General features: G+C 41.3%; 2 protein-coding genes and 1 long non-coding RNA gene across 3 annotated transcripts in view; 2 read left to right on the top strand and 1 right to left on the bottom strand.

The window, feature by feature from the left end:
* The window catches only part of PSMA1 (proteasome 20S subunit alpha 1), a 355542-nt gene that overhangs the window by 93199 nt on the left and 243734 nt on the right, over positions 1-18609 (top strand). The gene's annotated exons all lie outside the window — the stretch shown is intronic.
* On the top strand, positions 2251-5515 carry LOC310751315. Its single transcript, XR_014542456.1, has 2 exons — positions 2251-3043; positions 5312-5515. It is a non-coding gene; the product is annotated as an uncharacterized lncRNA (long non-coding RNA).
* Positions 8079-18609, bottom strand: part of INSC (INSC spindle orientation adaptor protein) — a 128363-nt gene continuing 117832 nt past the window's right edge. Inside the window, exons 10-13 of the mRNA XM_083590161.1 lie at positions 13774-13840; positions 13518-13673; positions 11744-11820; positions 8079-8863 (exon numbers count right to left, since the gene is read on the bottom strand). Of these exons, the coding sequence (XP_083446287.1) occupies positions 8735-8863; positions 11744-11820; positions 13518-13673; positions 13774-13840 (429 nt within the window). The 3' untranslated portion in view covers positions 8079-8734. The remainder of the gene's footprint in view (positions 8864-11743; positions 11821-13517; positions 13674-13773; positions 13841-18609) is intronic.

The raw sequence follows: 18609 nt of genomic DNA on the forward strand, positions 1-18609 counted from the left end.
TTTTGTGGCTCTTTTTTGTTTTGTTTTTGTGACAGTGTGGAACTCAGTTCAGCTATTGATTGATTGATTGATTGATTGTGTGACTGCAGTACATTGTTTATTACTTTCATTTTATGGATCAGTGGTCTCGTTAGACAGTAAAATCCACATTAAATTGTGGTTTTAGGGATTGTTTTTAAAAGTCTAAAACAGATTAATCCATTTTGCATTACTTTCTATGGGAAAGCGTGCCTTGGTTTTGGAACGCTTTGGTTTTGGAATGGACTTCCGGAATGGATTAAGTTTGAGAACCAAGGTACTATTGTATGCCACAATTAACTGGGTGCACATTAGTGCTTTTTTCCTAGACAAAAAGGGGCTGGTACTGTGTAGCGAACAGAGGCCTAGTCCGGCAATCTCTCTGGCAGGTGCACACTCCACCCAGTGGCCATTATTACCCACCAAAACTGTTTCACTACTGAGTCCTGAGTGGACAGAGCCATAACAAGACTTGGAAGGGAGAGGAGAGGAGCAGCTTATCTTCACAGCATGCCAGCTGCACCCGCCCGGGTTTGAAGTTACGAACACGGCACTAGCTGCCTTGGCAGGGTAGAAGTTGCTGCGCCATGGGACGCACCTTTGGTTTACCCAGCCAAGGTGCCCCAATGGACAGGCGAGCGCCAACCTGTCAGGGACTGGGCAGAGGAGGAATGGTGGAGACCACCTCCCTAGCCTGACCCTTCCAAAGAAAAAGACAGTTCAGAATTACAACAGGGCTTTGAGGGAGGTCACAGCTCAGAGGAAGATGAGGGGGAAAGCTGGGAGATAATGGGAGAGGCGGAAGAAGAAGCACCAGAGGGGGGACAGCTGATGGACACAGTGTCTTTAGAAAGCCTTCCAGACCCCCCTTCTTCCAGAACCCGGTGGGCATTGAAAGTAGGGCTATTGTCTGTAGGAATTGCTATGAATATTTCTCCCTCTACCATAAATTCTGTGGGTAATGGAAAGCTCCTTCATCCAGTCGAAAAATGGAAAACGAGCGAGGTCCCAATTAAAGAAGAATGGCAACTTAAGAATATGCACAACTCACAGACTTAACATATAGAATAAGAAAAAAAAAGACCATACATTTAAAGAATATTGGAAAACATTTATTGAATATATGGGAAATAATTGTGTACAGCTGAAAATGCTGGCAGCATTAAGATAAATTCAACAGTATAAACAAGTTTTGATGGAAGCAATAATGGAATACTGAATGGTATAGTTTTTATAAAATATGCAGGGATTTATGATATGGAAAATGAACCATGGAAAAAGAAGAAGGGAAGTCATTGATATCTTAAAGATGTAAAATGAGTATTTTAAATTTTAAAACAGAAAACTTAATAAAAATTATATACAAAAAAGAAAGAAAGCTCCTTCATCCAACGGACACTTCCACCAACAGAATGGGGAGGAAGTCGATTTTTGCCCGTTCCTCCTCCCTCAGCAGTCTCCTCCTACCACCTCTCATGCTGTTCTAAAACAGACCCCTAACCCTCTGGAGCAGATACAGGAAGCTGCAGAGAGTTTCTGCAGACAATCAGCAAAATCCCCTCCCTTCCTGTTCCACTGATAGAAGCCTCTCTCAGATCAGACACTTCCATCATCACAAGCGACATATTTGGATACAATCGGCAAACTCTTCCTCTAACTGTGCAGGGCTTCAGATTATTCCATGCATGTTAAGAGTGGTATTGCAACATCCAGAGCTAAAATGAGGCAGAAGATTAACCACGTTGCCTTTGAGGTATGGTGTGGATAGAGGCTCAAAGCTTGAAATGGACGGTCTAGGTTCAAATTCTTTGTCAGCCATGAAACTCGCCTGGCAGCTTGAGGTCAGTCAGTCTCTCAGATAACTTACCTCACGGGTTTGTCATGAGGTTAAAGTGTGAGGGGAACGATTGTATCCCACTTCAAAGAAGGCTAGGATAAAATGTAGCAATAAAACAGGAGGAATCAAGAACAGTTCTGATCAGGGCCACCGTGCTCAAAAGTTCACGTGAAGTAAAATAAAATTTAAAAAGCTTATATCTCAGCACCTTTAAATTAAAAATCATCTTCAAGTGCAGGTACAAAATTAAAGGTTGTTTCCTCCTTGAACTCTCCAGGCAGTTTATTAAATCAACTGAAAGGATGGCACACTAGGGAAACAATGAAAGCAGCCAGCCCTGAGAAAATTGGTTAATTATTCACCTGAAGGGTTCCCAGAGACATGCATGCAACATAGCTTTTGGTTTTGTTTTTGAAAGAAATAAGCTAATAACTCCGCTTTACCTGGAAGAGGGGGAAACCGTAATTCTTTGTCCAGCTTACCTGCTGTGCTGTGATTTTAAGTAAGGTGTCTACTATGAATAAACAGAAAGTAAAGAAGATGTCTGTCACAAAGGTCGAAGACACGATGGCTCTGAAATGGGCAAGAGCAGTAAATCGTGCAGAGGAGAAGAGGTATGCCGAGAAGATCAAAGTCCTCCAAAAAGCGGCGTGTCTAAGCTCCTACGAAATGGACCGAGAAAAAGCCACACTTCTGAAGTTTCTGGAAAAAGTTCAGATGACTACAGGGCACCTAAACAAAGACACTCCCTTATTAAATTCACACGCAGGAGCACGAAACAACCCGTCATCCAAATAACTCCAGACCTACTGGATACTGCAGCTTCTGCTGAAATTATTTCTTTGGTGATTGGAGAAGTTTCAACCAGATTATTTGCTGTGTAGAAATGCTAGACTGCATTCCTTGAAGAATATGGTTTTATTGAGATGGTGAATTCTGCCTTGGACATCAGCACCAATCTAAGTTTGAATAAACCATGGAACATCCTGGAAAAGGCGAAACATGAACTCTGCTTTAAAAGATCTGCCTGAAATTTGTAGTCTCTGCAAATCTGATGAATTATCTCAAATTCCTGAGCACATCACTAAAATCAAGGCTTTATTTCAACTAGAACTCACCGCAACTCAGTTCCAACACATCTTAGGTGGGCGCCATTACCATTATAAGAGAACAAGGGAGACTTTCATGGTGAGTTCCGGCACCTCTTTTTTCAAAAAAAAATAGCACCAACTAAAACCTTTTCAAAAGAACACTTCAAGTGCTTTGAGGGGGGAGAGATTTAAAAAGCAAAAGCAACAACAGCATTGTAAGTTTTTCTTTGCCTTTGAGAGTCATTTTGATCCTCCAAACAAGACTGCTGGTAGGATAAGCAAAAAAGTTTCCTGTTTCCAGTCACCAAAATTCAACAGAAATATTATCAGAATTCCGAATTTCTGGAAGATGACCAGGAAGAATTGGGACTATGCGAATTGCACCCATCAGGTGTTTCTCAATACAGAACTTGCTACCTTCTCAAGCTGTAACCCTATGATCGCTTACTAAGGAGTAAGGCCCATGTAACTCAATGCGACTTACTTCTGAGGATGCTCATACTATGAAGATATATCAAAGGAGTGTGACCGGGTCAGGAATTAAAAACAAAACTTCTAACTTATACTCTTCTGATTCAGCCCCCTTCTCCGGGCTGTCAATATTCTTAACTATGGATGTTTTGTGTGGGGTGGGGGTGGGGGTGGTGTGTGTGTGTGTGTGTGTGTGTGTAAGGGAAGTATCAAAGTAGAAAAACATTGCATTTGACTACAAGCTAAATCAGCAAGACCAAATGTTTGTACCAGATTATTGAAAACTCTCAAAATTCAAAAGCAGTTTTGATAAAACGAAAAACAAGTTTTAACAGTTTTCACTAGAACTGTATGTATTTTGCCAAGGCATACTAACCTGACAGAAACAGATGCTTACTGCTTTTTTTAAAGGGGGTATTATGCTGACGAAAGGGCAGAAACCTTGCCAAATTTCACCTAGATTTCGGGATAAGGGCAAATTACATTCAAATGCTAAATTATATGTAAACCTGTATCCATATCAACTCACGGTGTAGCCTTATTGGGTTTTCATGTTTTTTATCTGCAAAAAGGCAGTTTAAAGAATGATGATGATACAGTGGTACCTCAGGTTACATACGCTTCAGGTTACATATGCTTCAGGTTACACACTCCACTAACCCAGAAATAGTGCTTCAGGTTAAGAACAGAAATCGGGCTCCGGCAGCAGGAGGCCCCATTAGCTAAAGTGGTGCTTCAGGTTAAGAACAGTTTCAGGTTAAGAACGGACCTTTGGAACGAATTAAGTACTTAACCCGAGGTACCACTGTACTGATAACAAAAACAGTTTGTTAGAATGTGCATGCCACATTTCACTTAGAGAAAAAAAATACTAACGCAGTTCACAAACAACTAAAAGTCTGCAGCAGTTTAATTTTATTTATTCGGTTTAATTTCACTCTGACCCAAACTGGTATATCTGAACATATGTTTATCTGAGCCAGTTCCTTATGTGGATTCTTTTCATTTTCTTTTCACGACATGTTTCCATCTTTGGTTAATAGTTTCATTATTCCAGTTCTATATATAATCAGTTTCTTACATTTTCCTTTTCTAATCTAATAGAGTTTCCCATCAGTAGAACATAACCTTTTAGTGCCAAACACCTTGAGTGTTACAAAAAGATATAGCTAAAACTGTAGCAATTATTAAGGAGGCATTGAAATACTGAGCCAAAACACAAGGGTCTTGCCAGTAGGAGACATGATGCATCATGGAAGAGATAACTAGCTGGAAGCACAATATTCCCTGTACTGCTGTCAAAATATCTTTTAAAATCTCATGTCTTAGTGTCGTGTATACCCACACACACCAATTAATATCAAATGTAAGATGGGTGGGGACCAGAAAGAGATCATCCTTGGTTGCCCCCCCCCCCCGCCACCCACTCCATTTGTGGAATTCACTTCCCAGAGAGGCCTGTCTGGTGACTCCAGCAATATCCTTGAAGTGTAGGCAAAGATGCATTTTTGCTCTCAGACTTTTAAATATACAGTGGTACCTCGGTTTAAGAACAGCCCTGTTTATGAACTATTTGGTATAAGAACTCTGCAAAACCGGAAGTAGTGTTCCGATTAGCAAACCTCAGTCTATGAACGGAAGCCAAATGGTGGAAGGGCACTGACGGAAGGATGCTTCATTAGGGAAAGCGCACCTCAGTTTAAGAACGACTTTGGTTTAAGAACGGGCTTCCGGAACGGATTAAGTTTGTAAACCAAGGTACCACTGTATACCCACTTACCTCCATGGCTTTTTACTTCTGAGTAGACATGTATAGGATTGTGCTGCTAATGTATTTGTTTTTGTAATAGTCTATATGTCTATTTTAACTTGTGCTTATAAACCATTCGAGCAGCTTTGCTGACATCACAGAAACACGATCAGTCTCCAGTGAACCTCACCCCAAGGAAACTAAACCCAAGAGATGTGCAAGACCTGTGAAACCTCTCATTACTCAAAGACTGGAATGCGTTTAGCAATATATTCATTCCCTCTGTGTTGTGCATTAATATAATGGAAACAGCTTGGCTTGTGGAATAAAGCTCTTTTAAAACATTGAGACTTAACTCTAGACAAACCTGTTCAGGAACAAGAGAACATTTTACACTTATTTAAATCGCCGGAAGAGAGTCAGAATTGGACCACTGATGTACCATCTCCTGGATTCCACTTTGTATGTTAAAAAAGATTTACTTCATATGAGTATTTGACCAAGGATTCTCAATGCAAATAATCTTTAATAATATTGGAGACAAAAACAAATATAAATAGTAGAATTGGTGGATGCAAATACATGTCAGAGAAAATTATCATCATCATCATTTTTTGAAGTAAACGTGATTTTCCAATTCCCATATTCAGCACATAAGCCAGTGTGTGCAGAAGACTCTCTATCATACCTATAGTTTAGGCCAGGCTAGTTCAATGCTTAAATACATGCGTAAAGCATTACCCATAACCTGACAGGAAATCGCTGATATGAGAATGTTTCTGGCAAGTCTGCCACTCAGAAAACAAGAGCCTAACTAAGTGCCTGGCACTTTGCCACCAATTCTTCTAAACACTGAGGTTGCAATAGTTCTCCCACTTATGCATGCATAATTCCCACTGGCCTCAGTGATGCTGAATACAGGATAGGCATCTAAGGCCCCATCTGCACTACTTTAAAGCTGTATCGTGCCACTTGAAATGGTCATGGCTTCCCCCAAACAATCCTGGGAAGTCTAGTCGGTTAAGGATTCTGACATTTGCTGGGAGACCCCCTATTCCCTTCAAAGATCTACAACTCTCAGAGTGGTTTAACCATCAATCCCTTTCCCCAGGGAACTCTGGGAGTATAACTGTGAGGGGAATAGGAATCCTCTTAACAACTCTCAACATCCTTAAATACACTTCTCTTCTCAGGATTCTTTGCTGGAAGCCATGATTGTCTAAAGTGGTATTGCACTGCTTTAACTGTATAGCGCAGATGTGGCATTAGATTCGTAATTTAAGTCGACACACAGTTCTATACTGAAGTCAAAGTTTCTTTTCTTATTAAGTGATGGGGGAAAGGTTTAAAAGGGAAGTGGAAGAAATTTTCAGCATAGCACTTGTTCTCGCAAATAACTTTACCAGCATTTAGTCATCACTGCACTCAAAGAATCACATTTGTATACAGCATGACTGATCCTTCATTTTCTAACGAAATTTATGTTAACATTCACTTTTGGATATAAAGCTTTTCGTTTCCCATCACCACATTTTGCAACTGACTTAAATAGGAGCAGGATTGCACCCAATAGCTTACATTGTAGTCTTCTTTGTTTCCATTTCATATGTTAATATAGTTTGATAAATCAGCTAACACTGTCGATATATAAAATTGTGGTTGTTTTTTAAAAAAAGAAATGGTAAACATTTTAACCAGAAGCCACAGATTTTCTGCACAAATGTGTTATTGTGAAGATTCTACTCCAGTCTTAATATTAAAATATCATGATGAATATCTGGTCTTCTGCTTTGCGGTGTTACTCATATACAGAAACCCCAACTGACATGGTTTTAAATGAAAGGCAACTCTAGAACAGGTCACTTATGAGCAGATGCATTATTTAACCCTTTCTCCTGATGGTTTTCCCACTCCAAATCCACCCCCATACATTGCCTGTCATTGCTCACAGTCCAGTTTCCCACTTACGAGAATAAACACGCATATTGAACTGGGTGAAGGGGAATGTGGTTGGGTGGTAGAAAGAAAAACAGCTACTGTGGGGCAGTGGGGGGAGGAGAATCCTGACCTCCACTCTCAAAAGCACTCTGCTTTTCATTTCTGGAAGGTGGGAGGAAGGCTGTTGGGGCTTCCATACATGATTCTGTGCAATTAGTAGTTTGCCAGTTAGGGAAATATAAAATGGCTACTCACTACACATCAACAACTAACATAGATCACCCTGCATGTGTCTGTATACTTATCCAGCACTATGTGGTCCTCCTGTGGGCTTGCTTTCCATCCAGCCAAAGTTCAGATCATTAATAACTTGATGGCTAGGATCTCTTCTGGGAAGAGGAAACTGGCTGTGTATTGGAGGCATGCATTGACCCCCCTATTCTGTGCAATGACCTGCATACTGCTGTACAAATCAAAGGGGGGGGTGAGAAGAGCACTCTGTGCTGATCTCCTTCCCTGAGCAGAAATGGCAAAATCATGGAGGATAAGGCTAGCAGCCATGATGGCTATGTATTACCTCCGGTGTAAACTGAAAATGTGCCCGGTACAGCCCTTACTTGCCAAGGGACAATTGGGAGTGCCCTATAAGGCTGCCCCATTGCTACTTTGTGGTCATGCCTTTTCTGGTCTCATATATGACAGCAGTTGTGGGGCAGGTGAGCAATAAACTTGAGGAAAACAGGTTGGGGGGCCTAATCTGGTCCACGGCTGCTGATGTAGAAGGTGGAGAAAAGGGCAAGCAAATACCATATTTTTTGCTCTATAAGACTCACTTTTTCCCTCCTAAAAAGAAAGGGGAAATGTGTGTGCGTCTTATGGAGCGAATGCAGGCTGCGCTGCTATGACAGAAGCCAGAACAGGAAGAGGGATTGCTGCTTTCACTGCGCAGCGATCCCTCTTGCTGTTCTGGCTTCTGAGATTCAGAATATTTTTTTTTCTTGTTTTCCTCCTCCAAAAACTAGGTGTGTCTTGTGGTCTGGTGCGCCTTATAGAGCGAAAAATATGGTAATCAAGGAGCTGGAACAACTCCCCTATGACATAATTCAACATTTGGGGCCTTCTCAGTTGGGGGGGGTGAGTAAAGAGAGGCATGATAGGGGTGCGTTAAATTATGTGAGGTGTAGAGGAAGTAGATAGAGAGATGTTTCTTTTCCTCTCTCATAATACCTTGGCTTATCCAAGTAATGTGAATGGGGTAGCTAAAGTATGAAATGTGCTCCCACAAGAGGTGAGACAAATTTATGGAGCCTAAGGTTCTCAGTGGAACTTCCTCTGATATTGGAGGCAGGATGCCTTGGAATACCAGTTGACAAAGGGGGAGAGGGCTGTTGTACTTGTGTCTGCTTGCCGGCTTCTCACAGACATCTGGTTGGCCACTGCAAGAACAGGATACTGGACTAGGCAGATCTTTTGTCTGACCCAGCAGGTCTCTTTTTATGTGCCTAATGGCCTCATTTTTCCCCCTATGCTGATTTTTTAGCACTTGAAATAAATTAATCATAAATAACATTTTAGCTACATTGCCCTATGTGACACTATTTCCTATTTTGGGTTATATTTGTGGTTTGTTCATACAAAGCTTTCTTCCATGTTGGTACAGAGCAGGAAGGAATCCACAAGCCTGGGCTTGACCAACTGCTGGAAATCTGACTCTTGAAGGCCATCAGGGCTGATAACAGCAAGTCGCCGCAAGGCTGCCTGAAAGAAAAATGTGACAATATGGTTTTAGAATAAAAATCTGGCTTCATGCAATGCTAGAGAAACATCACTTATTCAGAATGACTATTGAACTGAGGTTCGGCAGACATCCCCTTGACCATTAACTGACTGACACTATCATAGTGATGTTATTGATTCAATACAGCTACTTATTTGTATACTTGAAAAGCAGTTGAGACTCATACATTGTGTGTGTGTGTGTGTGTGTGTGTGTGTGGCCACATACCTCAAATAGCAAATCAACATTCTAGAATTGATTTACATGTTTAGATATACAGGTATCAGAATGGGCAACATTATTAAACGACAGCATTCCTGTCGACAAAAGTTTCATCATTTATGTTCCCATGTTAGTTTGTGTGTGAGTAATTAAGCTGATGCTTCTGGATGCTCCCATCCTAAGGATATCTACAATCTGTAACATTTAGGTTGTGATGTCATGTACTTCTGTGGGAGTAATCCCCATCAAACTCAGAATAGGCATGTATAGGACTGTGGTATTAAAAACACATACTTTTTTCTCTTTTTTGTAAAAGCCATGCTTCTGAGATTTCAGCACAGCTGTAATATGGGTGCTTGAAAAGAAAGCTAGGTCTCTGCTAAATTTCTTATTTAAACCAAACTAAACTAAAAACTAAACTAAACCAGGAGTGGACTTTGGTAATATGGTGCCCTGAGCAAGGACAAAATTTGTCCAACCCCGCCCCCTCAAAATATTTCTTATTTTCTCAATAATTCCTTCTGGTGCAGTTGTGTTTTTTTTTAATGGATCTTCTCAATGGGCTCTCCAGTGCACTATGTCATAGTTGCGGCAACTCACTTGCCCATCTGACCGTGGCCTAACTTTGAGTAGGTGCCTATATAAATATAGGTATCAACATCATCATTTTGTGCCTGCCTCGGTTCAGTGCCCTGTGTGGGGAGACTGTCCACACGGCCCAAATACGTTGCTGAACCAACCTCGCTAACAAATTGCTTTTGGTGGTGCATGGAACAACATTAGATGAAGTCCCATTCAAGCTTCTATTGAGTGAGGTTGTGCATACTGACCCTGACCCTTTGTCCCTTGCTTTGATTTTGTGGCTTAATTTTGGTAGGGGAATCTGCTAGTTTCCACCGAATAAACTAAACTGAATCTATTCTTTAAAAGGACTGCTTAAAACAAAGCTCTCTGAAAGCATCCCTTCCTGAAGACCCTGAAATCCCTTTGCTGGCAAAAGGCACATTCATTTCTATGGGGTTTGTGCCAGTGAAGCACTTTGAGGGTCAGTCTTCATTTTGCTCTCAAGTCCTGCAGAGATTTATAGTGTGACCTCAGGCAAGCCACTTCATCTCCCTACTTAAAACTGCTCAGACTTAAAATTGACATAGGAATTGTCTCTGCCCAGTACTTAGCATACAGCTGCTTCCACCCCGATTGGTGTCTGTAAGCATTACCATTGGTTCAAAGAGTAAATCACATGATTTCCAACCATTTGGGGACAGAAATATGAGTGCAAAGCTCAGTTGCACAAAGAAATATTGTCCACTTATCAACATTAAAAAAAAATGTGCCTATTGTGGGAATTATTTTATTGTGTCATCAGATGGGAGATCACAAAATTCTGAGCATTGCTTATGGCAACATCATAATCCTTCTATAAAAAAAATTCTTATAAGCTAACTGCCCATGCAATGAAAATAAAAAATGGTTCCAGACTAACAGGCCTCAGTACATTGAAATCCCTATTTCTGGTAACATCCTGGAGGCAAATTTGTACACAACACAGTGGTATCAGGAACAGAAGAGACCTAGATCATAGTAAAGCTTGTATACACTTGCTTGTTTGCTGGCAAGAGTGTGCCTATTAGAGTGTCGTGAGTTGCAGTGGGGCAGCAGGCTGCTTACTGAGACCCTTCTAAACCCTGGGCCCAGAAAGTGTTAAAATATAGGGAGATGTTTGCCTGGGTGATGGGCCATTAAGGAGAACAATTCTTTAAAAACAATTAAACAGTTCTTTTAAAAAAGTTCCCATTGCCACTAACCTGTAAAAAGTGCATATTAACAGCATTCAAAAGAATAAATACATTGCCTAAACTTGCAGCAAATCAGTAAACAGACCCCAAAAGCACAAACCCCCATCACCATACAGTTGCCTGCCTGGTTCTTTGTTCTTGGGTTTCACAAAGTTCTCAGTTCAAGTAAATCAACAGCTACAACGGAAGGGTTCACAGCATTAACACTCCAAGAGGGTCTTGCTTCTACCATAGCCACAGCTGGTGGAGTGTTAATGTTTGCTCACTGTTTAAGCACATACTTTGCAAATTAAATAAATAATAATAATGAAGAATTTTGTACACCACCCTTTCTCCGTAGATCTCACAATCACAGGATGGTTCACAAATCTGCAAAGCCAGATTTACTTTATCTCATACAATGCTATGCAGGTTATCTACTTTAGCGGTCTTTAGTGGTAGCACCCCTTAAATAAAACTAAATAACCAAACCAGATGAACCCTTAAGGGCACAGGACCTCTGAAGGTCTCCTGCCAAAAGAGGCTTCTCCACTTCAACAAAGGAAGCAACACTTGAAAAGGAAAGTGTGTTTGGGGCAGCCTCTTTCATATAGATGAACTGGGGAAAACATAAATTTAGTATTCTATGTATATCAACTCACGAGGTGTGGATTTTGGCATGGAACAAGAGGATTTTGAAGCAATATTTCTCTAGAAATTTATACTAACCAGCAACAAAAGGAAGCTCTAATATGCTCTTTAGATATGAGAGAGACTACAAAACACATCCTACTGTGCTGAATATATTTTCAGTGTATAGAAAGCCCATGGGAAAGCTAAAGGCAAATAATTAGATGCACTTACCAAACATGCAACAAGAACAGAATCACTGTTATTTCTTTTGGTAGGAGACCTGCAAAGTTCTATGAGGCGTGGAATACCTATATATTTTGAAAAGAACATTGAAAAGTGAGTAATTTCAAATCTCCACAATTCTCAACATTGCATCAGTGTGATATACTTTCCAGATTTATCCGTTTCAGTGAAAATGATGATGAATTCAGTAAAAGTGATACTAGAAAACAAGAAAGGAACTTCTCTTGTGTGTATTATAAAGAGCTGAAATATGATCTATCAGTTTACCAGCGAACTGTAGAAGCATCACTCAAAAAGCACTCACAGTTCTGTTTTCACAACCAGGGAGTCTCTGTAATTTTGGGGATGTCCCCTTAGTTCTCTCTATCATTATTCTATTAGAAAAGGTATAGAATCACCCCCCTGCCCTCTCCATTTTCCCACATCTGGAAGACCCCACTGGTGTCACTGAATGACTGTAGAGCAAGGGTAGTAATTTCTGCCTGAGAGTCAAATGTGGCCTCCACCATCTCTATATGGCCCTCAGGACTCTGAACAGGACACACCCCTCCATAAACCACACCATTTTTGGCACCCAGCACGTTCCTCTGGTGTTTTTACCAGGCCAGAATGTGTCCTTGAACTGAGATATCTCTTGCTTTTCTGGATGGAAGATGGAGAGCGGTGTGGGCAAACCCACTTTCACAACACCCACCATTGCTATGGAGCCTCCAGAAGAAAACATGGTCCTTGGATTGAAAAAGATTTCCCATTTTCCCTGCCTCTTACTTTTTTCTGATAAATACTGTAAAAATAATCACCTGTGTTTTGAAAACTAACAAAGTCCCATAAAAGGTGTTTTGTTTGGAAAGCTGAAAATGCTTTAAAAGGAAATGCTGTCATAGTAAGAGATTCAAAAATGAAGAAAAATTGATATATGCACCAGCTGTGATCATGGATATCATTTAACAGTTGTGCACATGTCAGGTCCCTGCTCAGGGCCAATTGAAGATGTGCAACTTTCACTGTCTGCAGGATTAAGCTTTTTGAACAGTGTTGAAACCTGTTTTGTTCATTTGGGTTAGCAGGCAAAAAAAAAAACTAATTCTGCAACAGTTGTGTGAATTGCCCTTCGCACACCCATTTGTCTTCTTTTTGCCTTCACAACCAGACTTTTTTCCATGCAAACTAAACATCCATTGAAGTACAGTAGTACATTGGTTTGCATATGTCCTGGTCTGCATACGTTTTGGATTACAAACACGTCAAACCCGGAAGTGAGTGTCCCAGTTTGCAACCTTTTTTTGGATTACAACCCATTTTTTTTTTGGATTATGAACAAAAAAAATTTGGAGGCCCCATTGGTGAAAGCACCCCTTGGGTTACAACCTGTTTTGGTTTACAAACAGACCTCTAGAACGGATTCTGGTTATAAACCAAGGTACCACTGTAGTCAGGTAAACTGACCCCCGCAGTTGTAATGCAATGAGCAACATGGAAGGGGAAATCTGTACAGTACTGCTGAAGACATACAAGTGGTGTAGACTAGTTCAGAATTGAGTCCATACAGAAGGATGGAAATTCTGCATGGATGGTGGGGAAAGAAGCCTAAACAGTAGCAAATGGACTGGCCCTCTGATGTAGCACAGCTGATAAGAGGGTATACGGAGAGCAGATAAGTGAGACCACTTTGACAATCAAAGCAGCTGCTTCCTCACTTTGACGGATGCAGCATTTTGCATATTTTATACAGTGCCAGCATGTTAAGCATTAAAATTCTTACAACTAAGGTTTATGGCTGCATGTGCCACTTCGGGATCACGACTCAGCCGGGCGAGTGTAACCGCGGCTTTTTGCTGAACTCGTTCGCAAGCAGCTACTTCTGGTGAATTCCCAGACGACGATTTCTCAAACAGCATTTCCATTAAAACTTGAACACCTACAAAGGAGTGAAACACTGTTGATCAGCATCCCAGGTTATAGTGAGAATATTCAGGACAAAAAGCAGAATTAAAAAGGATGCAGCATGGTTTGCATACCATTTCCTTGGATTATTTCTGAGGCACACTGGTCCAGGACAGACATGTTTGCTAATATCGTCACAACCTAAATTAAAGAGAAACAACCACTTGAAATATTACATTTCACAATTCTTACCATCGCCATGCATTTAAGACATGTCCTTCTAAGCTGCCAATTAAGTATCAGCACCTTCGATTTTCTGAGGTATCTTTTATTGCCACCTTTTCACAGTAGCTCAAGGGAAGCCAGATCATTATTTCTGCCTCCCAACAGTGCTCTGTATTAGCTGAAGCTTCCATAGCAAACCCCACAGAGAGCACATTGTAGTAATCCAGCCTAAAGAAACCAGTGCTTGAACTGCTGTGACCAAGCACTCCAGTTCAGAAATGGTTGTAGCTGTTATACCAGTTGCAGTTGGTAAAAGATGTTTCTAGCCACTGAGACAACCTGGGCCTCCAGTAACAGAACTGCAACAGAAGCACTTCCTGGCTGCAATCCTGCTCCTTTACAGGGAGTGCAACCCCATTCAGGGTAGGCAACTGACAAGCTTCTTGGACATGTGGACCATTCTGTCTTGCCAGGATTCAAGATCAGCTTGTTTTTCCTCAACCATCTCATCATTGTGTCTAGGCACTGGTCCAAGGCCTGCACAGCCTCTCCCAATTTAAGTATTATGGAGAAACAGAGCTGAGTGTTATCAGCATACTGATAGCACCTTATACTACATTGTATAATGTAGTATAAACACTGACAACTGGGAAGCACTGGCCTGCGAGTGCTCCAATTGGAGAACAGCCTTTACCAAAGGTGTCATGGGTTTTGAAGACACTCAAACTCAGGATGAAAGGGAGAAAGCATGCTTGGCAAATCCTCACCATGATCAACTCCCCCTGTGGAAGGACGTGTGGATCCAGAATTAGCCTCCACAGTCACTTACGGACTCACTGTTAAAACCGTGTTTATGGAAGACAATCTTACTTGGCTACAAGTGATAGCCAAAGAAGAAGAAGAAGAAAGAAGAAGATAGCACCTTGCCCAAATGCCTGATGACCTGTGCATTAAATGTTAAATAGCATTGGAGATAAGATAGTGTTCTGTGGTACCCATAGTGTAACTGTCAGGGGTCTGAAAAATGCCCTCCAAATGCTACTCTGTGGACATGATCCTGGAGGTAGGACTGGGACCACTGTAATGCAGTGCCCCCGATTCCCATTCCTTGAAGCCAGTCCAAGAGGACAGCATGGTCAATGGTATCAAAAGCCAAAGAGAGATCAAGAAGCAGGAGCAAGGTTGCACTTCCCATGTCCTGCTCTCTGCAAAGGTCATTCGTCCATGCAATCAAGGTGACTCAGTCCCATGGCCACTGCTGAACCCACACTGGAATGGATCTAAATAATCGGTGTCATCCAAGACATGGCAGTCTCACCACAACTCTCTCCACCACTTCGCCCCAAAAGTATTTGTTGCTGGCTGATAGTTGCTTCAACTCAAGGGGTCCATGGCTGCACCACCACCTCTTTCAAGGCAGCAAGAACCTTCCACTAACACAATGAAACATTAACCATGCTCTGGACTTAACCATTCAGATACCCTCTGCGTGATTTGATAAGTAGGAGAGACTGGAGTCAAGATGGCATGTGGTCAGATGCGTGGCTACAAGCCTCTTGTCCACATCAGTTGATTCTGTCAGCTGATACCAATCCCACACTACACCATATTCGAGGCACTGGGCATTTTGGCTGGAGTTGTAGCAACTGCAGAGTCAATATAACTCCAAAGTTATCCTCAAAGTGTATAGGCAGCAAGTTACACCAGGTCTTCAAAAGCTCCAGAGGTTCCTAACCCATAGTGGGAGTCAGTAACCTAACTCGTGATTCCATTGCTAGCATGAGTACCATGAGTTGTGGTTGTGCAGGTCTCCAGGGGAGCAGGAGTACAACTAATGGGTAAAAATGGTAGAAAAGCTTATTTTGAAAACACCAGGGAGGAGAATCCTAATGGTAAGAGCTGTTAACCAAGGGAGGTATTGCCCCACCACCACTGGAAGATAACCTTCTGCCAGGGATGCTGCAGTTCCATCCTGCATTGCAGATCCTGTACTGAACACAGAGCTGAACCAGATGATCACTGAGGCATCTTCTATGAGTTGTATTCAAATAACTCATACTCACAGTAGACCCCTTGAGATCAATGGCTAACTATGTTCCTTGGTTTCAGTGAGTCCAGCATGAGTATGAGTTAATTGGACGCCACATCAACCGATGCCTTGCATCACAGATACAGAACTATGAACCAAACTTTGATCATCACCTCTTGACACAAAAGCCCAGCAAGAAGGAATGTGGCACTTCTGTGTTTTATGCAGTGCACTGCTGCGCTAAAAAATAAATAAATGCTAAACTAAGGAGGTGGCTTGCAAACTAGAAAGTGTGAGAATTGTACATAATGAAATGTACAGAAACACAAGAGCATTTGTTGGGGCTCAGGAGATGCTATTGTAGGGAAATGCACATGTCTGGATAACATAGCTTGAGGCCCTACCCTGTGTATTCAAACAAACAAACCTCACTGATAGAGTTAAGGAAGCCAAGTTGCCATCAATTTGGCTCTCACTAGGTCATTATAGTAACAAAGGATATTTGTTTTGGGTTGTGTGTCACAAAGGTCTCCTGCTTCCTTCAGCAGTGCCACAGTGTCATCTCTCTGAATAAACAGGCCCACTTAGGATGCAAATGACTTGATGAAATGCCAATAGTGACAGGCAGAAAAAATGGGAACTCAAGACACATCTATGTGTTGATTCAATGTTAATTATTAACAGTGTTTCAGGCATGTGTCCCTTCGTTCTAAATGATATCCTGTTAATGAAAATTACTTGCTCCATGGAGAGGCTGCACCCCATTCAGCTTTCTAAGCAAAAGATGAAGAATTCAATTAAGGACAATTTGAATACATGCCAATTATTCCACTCCTTCAAGTTATTTGATTGAATCTTAGAAGTGTGTGTGTGTGTGTGTGTGTGTGTGTGTGTGTGTGTGTTTGTATTTGTGTCTTTTGACTGATGAATTTATATCAGCTCAGTGACTCCAGTTGCCCCTTATCCAATTATCCCAAACTATTTCTTTATATGTGGAATACAAGCAGTGACTATCATGGTGCTGGGAGTTTTATTCAATACCAAAAATATTTAAATGTTAAGAAGACTACCATAATGTATAGATTGGGCAAATTACCCCTACATACATGAGACTTATTCAGTACAAAACCTCATTTAATTAAAACTACAGACCTAAGACTTAGCATATTCAATCAAACCAGTGGTCTGTAACCCCCAGAATCCCATGTCCAAACATAACAGTCATGAGTTACCAGGTTGAGGCAATCCTAGACTTGCCTAATATTCATAATGCCTGGAAATCAGTAACTTGCAACGTAGGTTCCAGCTTTACAGTCTAATAGCTCCTTAGAATTCCTTATCTGGTTGGAACATTTTAACTGCATTGTGCTTAACAACCATTAGTAGTTTTGCCAGTGACAGCAGACACAGTACATACAGTGAGAAACAGAGGCAGGCAGGCAGGGATAAGATAAGATAAAATAAGATAAGAGGCAATACAAACTGGCAGAAAAACAAATAGGCAAGTGCTTTGATTCATCTTCATGGAATGACTTGTAATAATTGCACAATAGTTGTGTGATAAACAGAAGTGCAAAAATTCCAGCAATCTGGTATCCTCAGACAACCATATTATTAAGTCCAGGGTGCGGGACAGTGAAAAGAACAAAATGTTCTTCCTTCCATGCTGCAGCATTTTTTAAACAACAGCAGCGTAGGAAGCTAGTTTCTACTGAGCCTCAGACCATCTAGATCAGTATTGTCTACACTGAGTAGCAGCAGCTCTCCAAGGGTCAGGTGGGAATCTCTGCCGGCCCCACCTGAAAATGCTGGGGACTCAACTTGAGACATTCCACATGCAGGGTAGCTGCTCAACCACTGAGCTACGGACTTTCCCTGCAAATAACCACTTCAAAGAGGTGATCTGCAAATACTACCTTTGCTTGCACTGTGCACATTTAGCTCTCTTTTGTGTTATCTTTGTTAGCATTTGCAGAAAGGGGAGGAGCAAACTGAAGGGGCGGCCCTTGGGGAATATGCTGCCCTGCGCAGAGCCAACATTTGATGCCTTCTCCCAGACCTCACAGTGCTGGCTTAAGCCAGACTTTGGGAAGGAAGCAAGAGGCTCTGCGATCCTAAATGCACACATGGGAGCAAGTCCCAATGAACTCAATGGGACTTACATTGAGTAGACACATAGAGGATTGCACTATAATACCATCTTGGAGAGTCTGGGGGAAGAAAGCTTAATTTTGTAGAGAAGAAAATTTGGCAATGACATATAATGGAATTTCCCCCCTCGCTATGCTCTCACCTTTTTAAGAATTAGTGCCCTCGTTTTCTGATGGTCAGCATCTCATACAGCAGAGCTGGGAGTCATTATGCTAATTAAATCTTTAATAGTCATAAGAAAACAGCTTTTCACAAGCTTTATTACTGTCACTAATAAGGATGGGGGGAAATGAATCTTAAAACAAAAGTTCCTGTGTTCATTTCACTAGGTGGCAAAGTACATAAATATGGAAGTGCTAAAATGAGTGGTTAATTATCATCTAGCTAAGCAAAATTGCTTCCCGCTATGTTTTATTTCACTTCAGTTCCAGTTATGCATAAAGTTCCAGTTAAGGAAGACATGCAATGTTTTGTCCAACCTTCCTATCATAGATACGAGGGTTTGGGGAGATTGGGAAAGCAGTTACTGATCTTAACATGTAAATTATAGAAAGACAAAGCGTTC

The sequence above is a fragment of the Podarcis filfolensis genome (genome assembly GCF_964270895.1).
Source record: "Podarcis filfolensis genome assembly, chromosome: 1".
Classification (NCBI taxonomy): Eukaryota; Metazoa; Chordata; class Lepidosauria; order Squamata; family Lacertidae; genus Podarcis; species Podarcis filfolensis.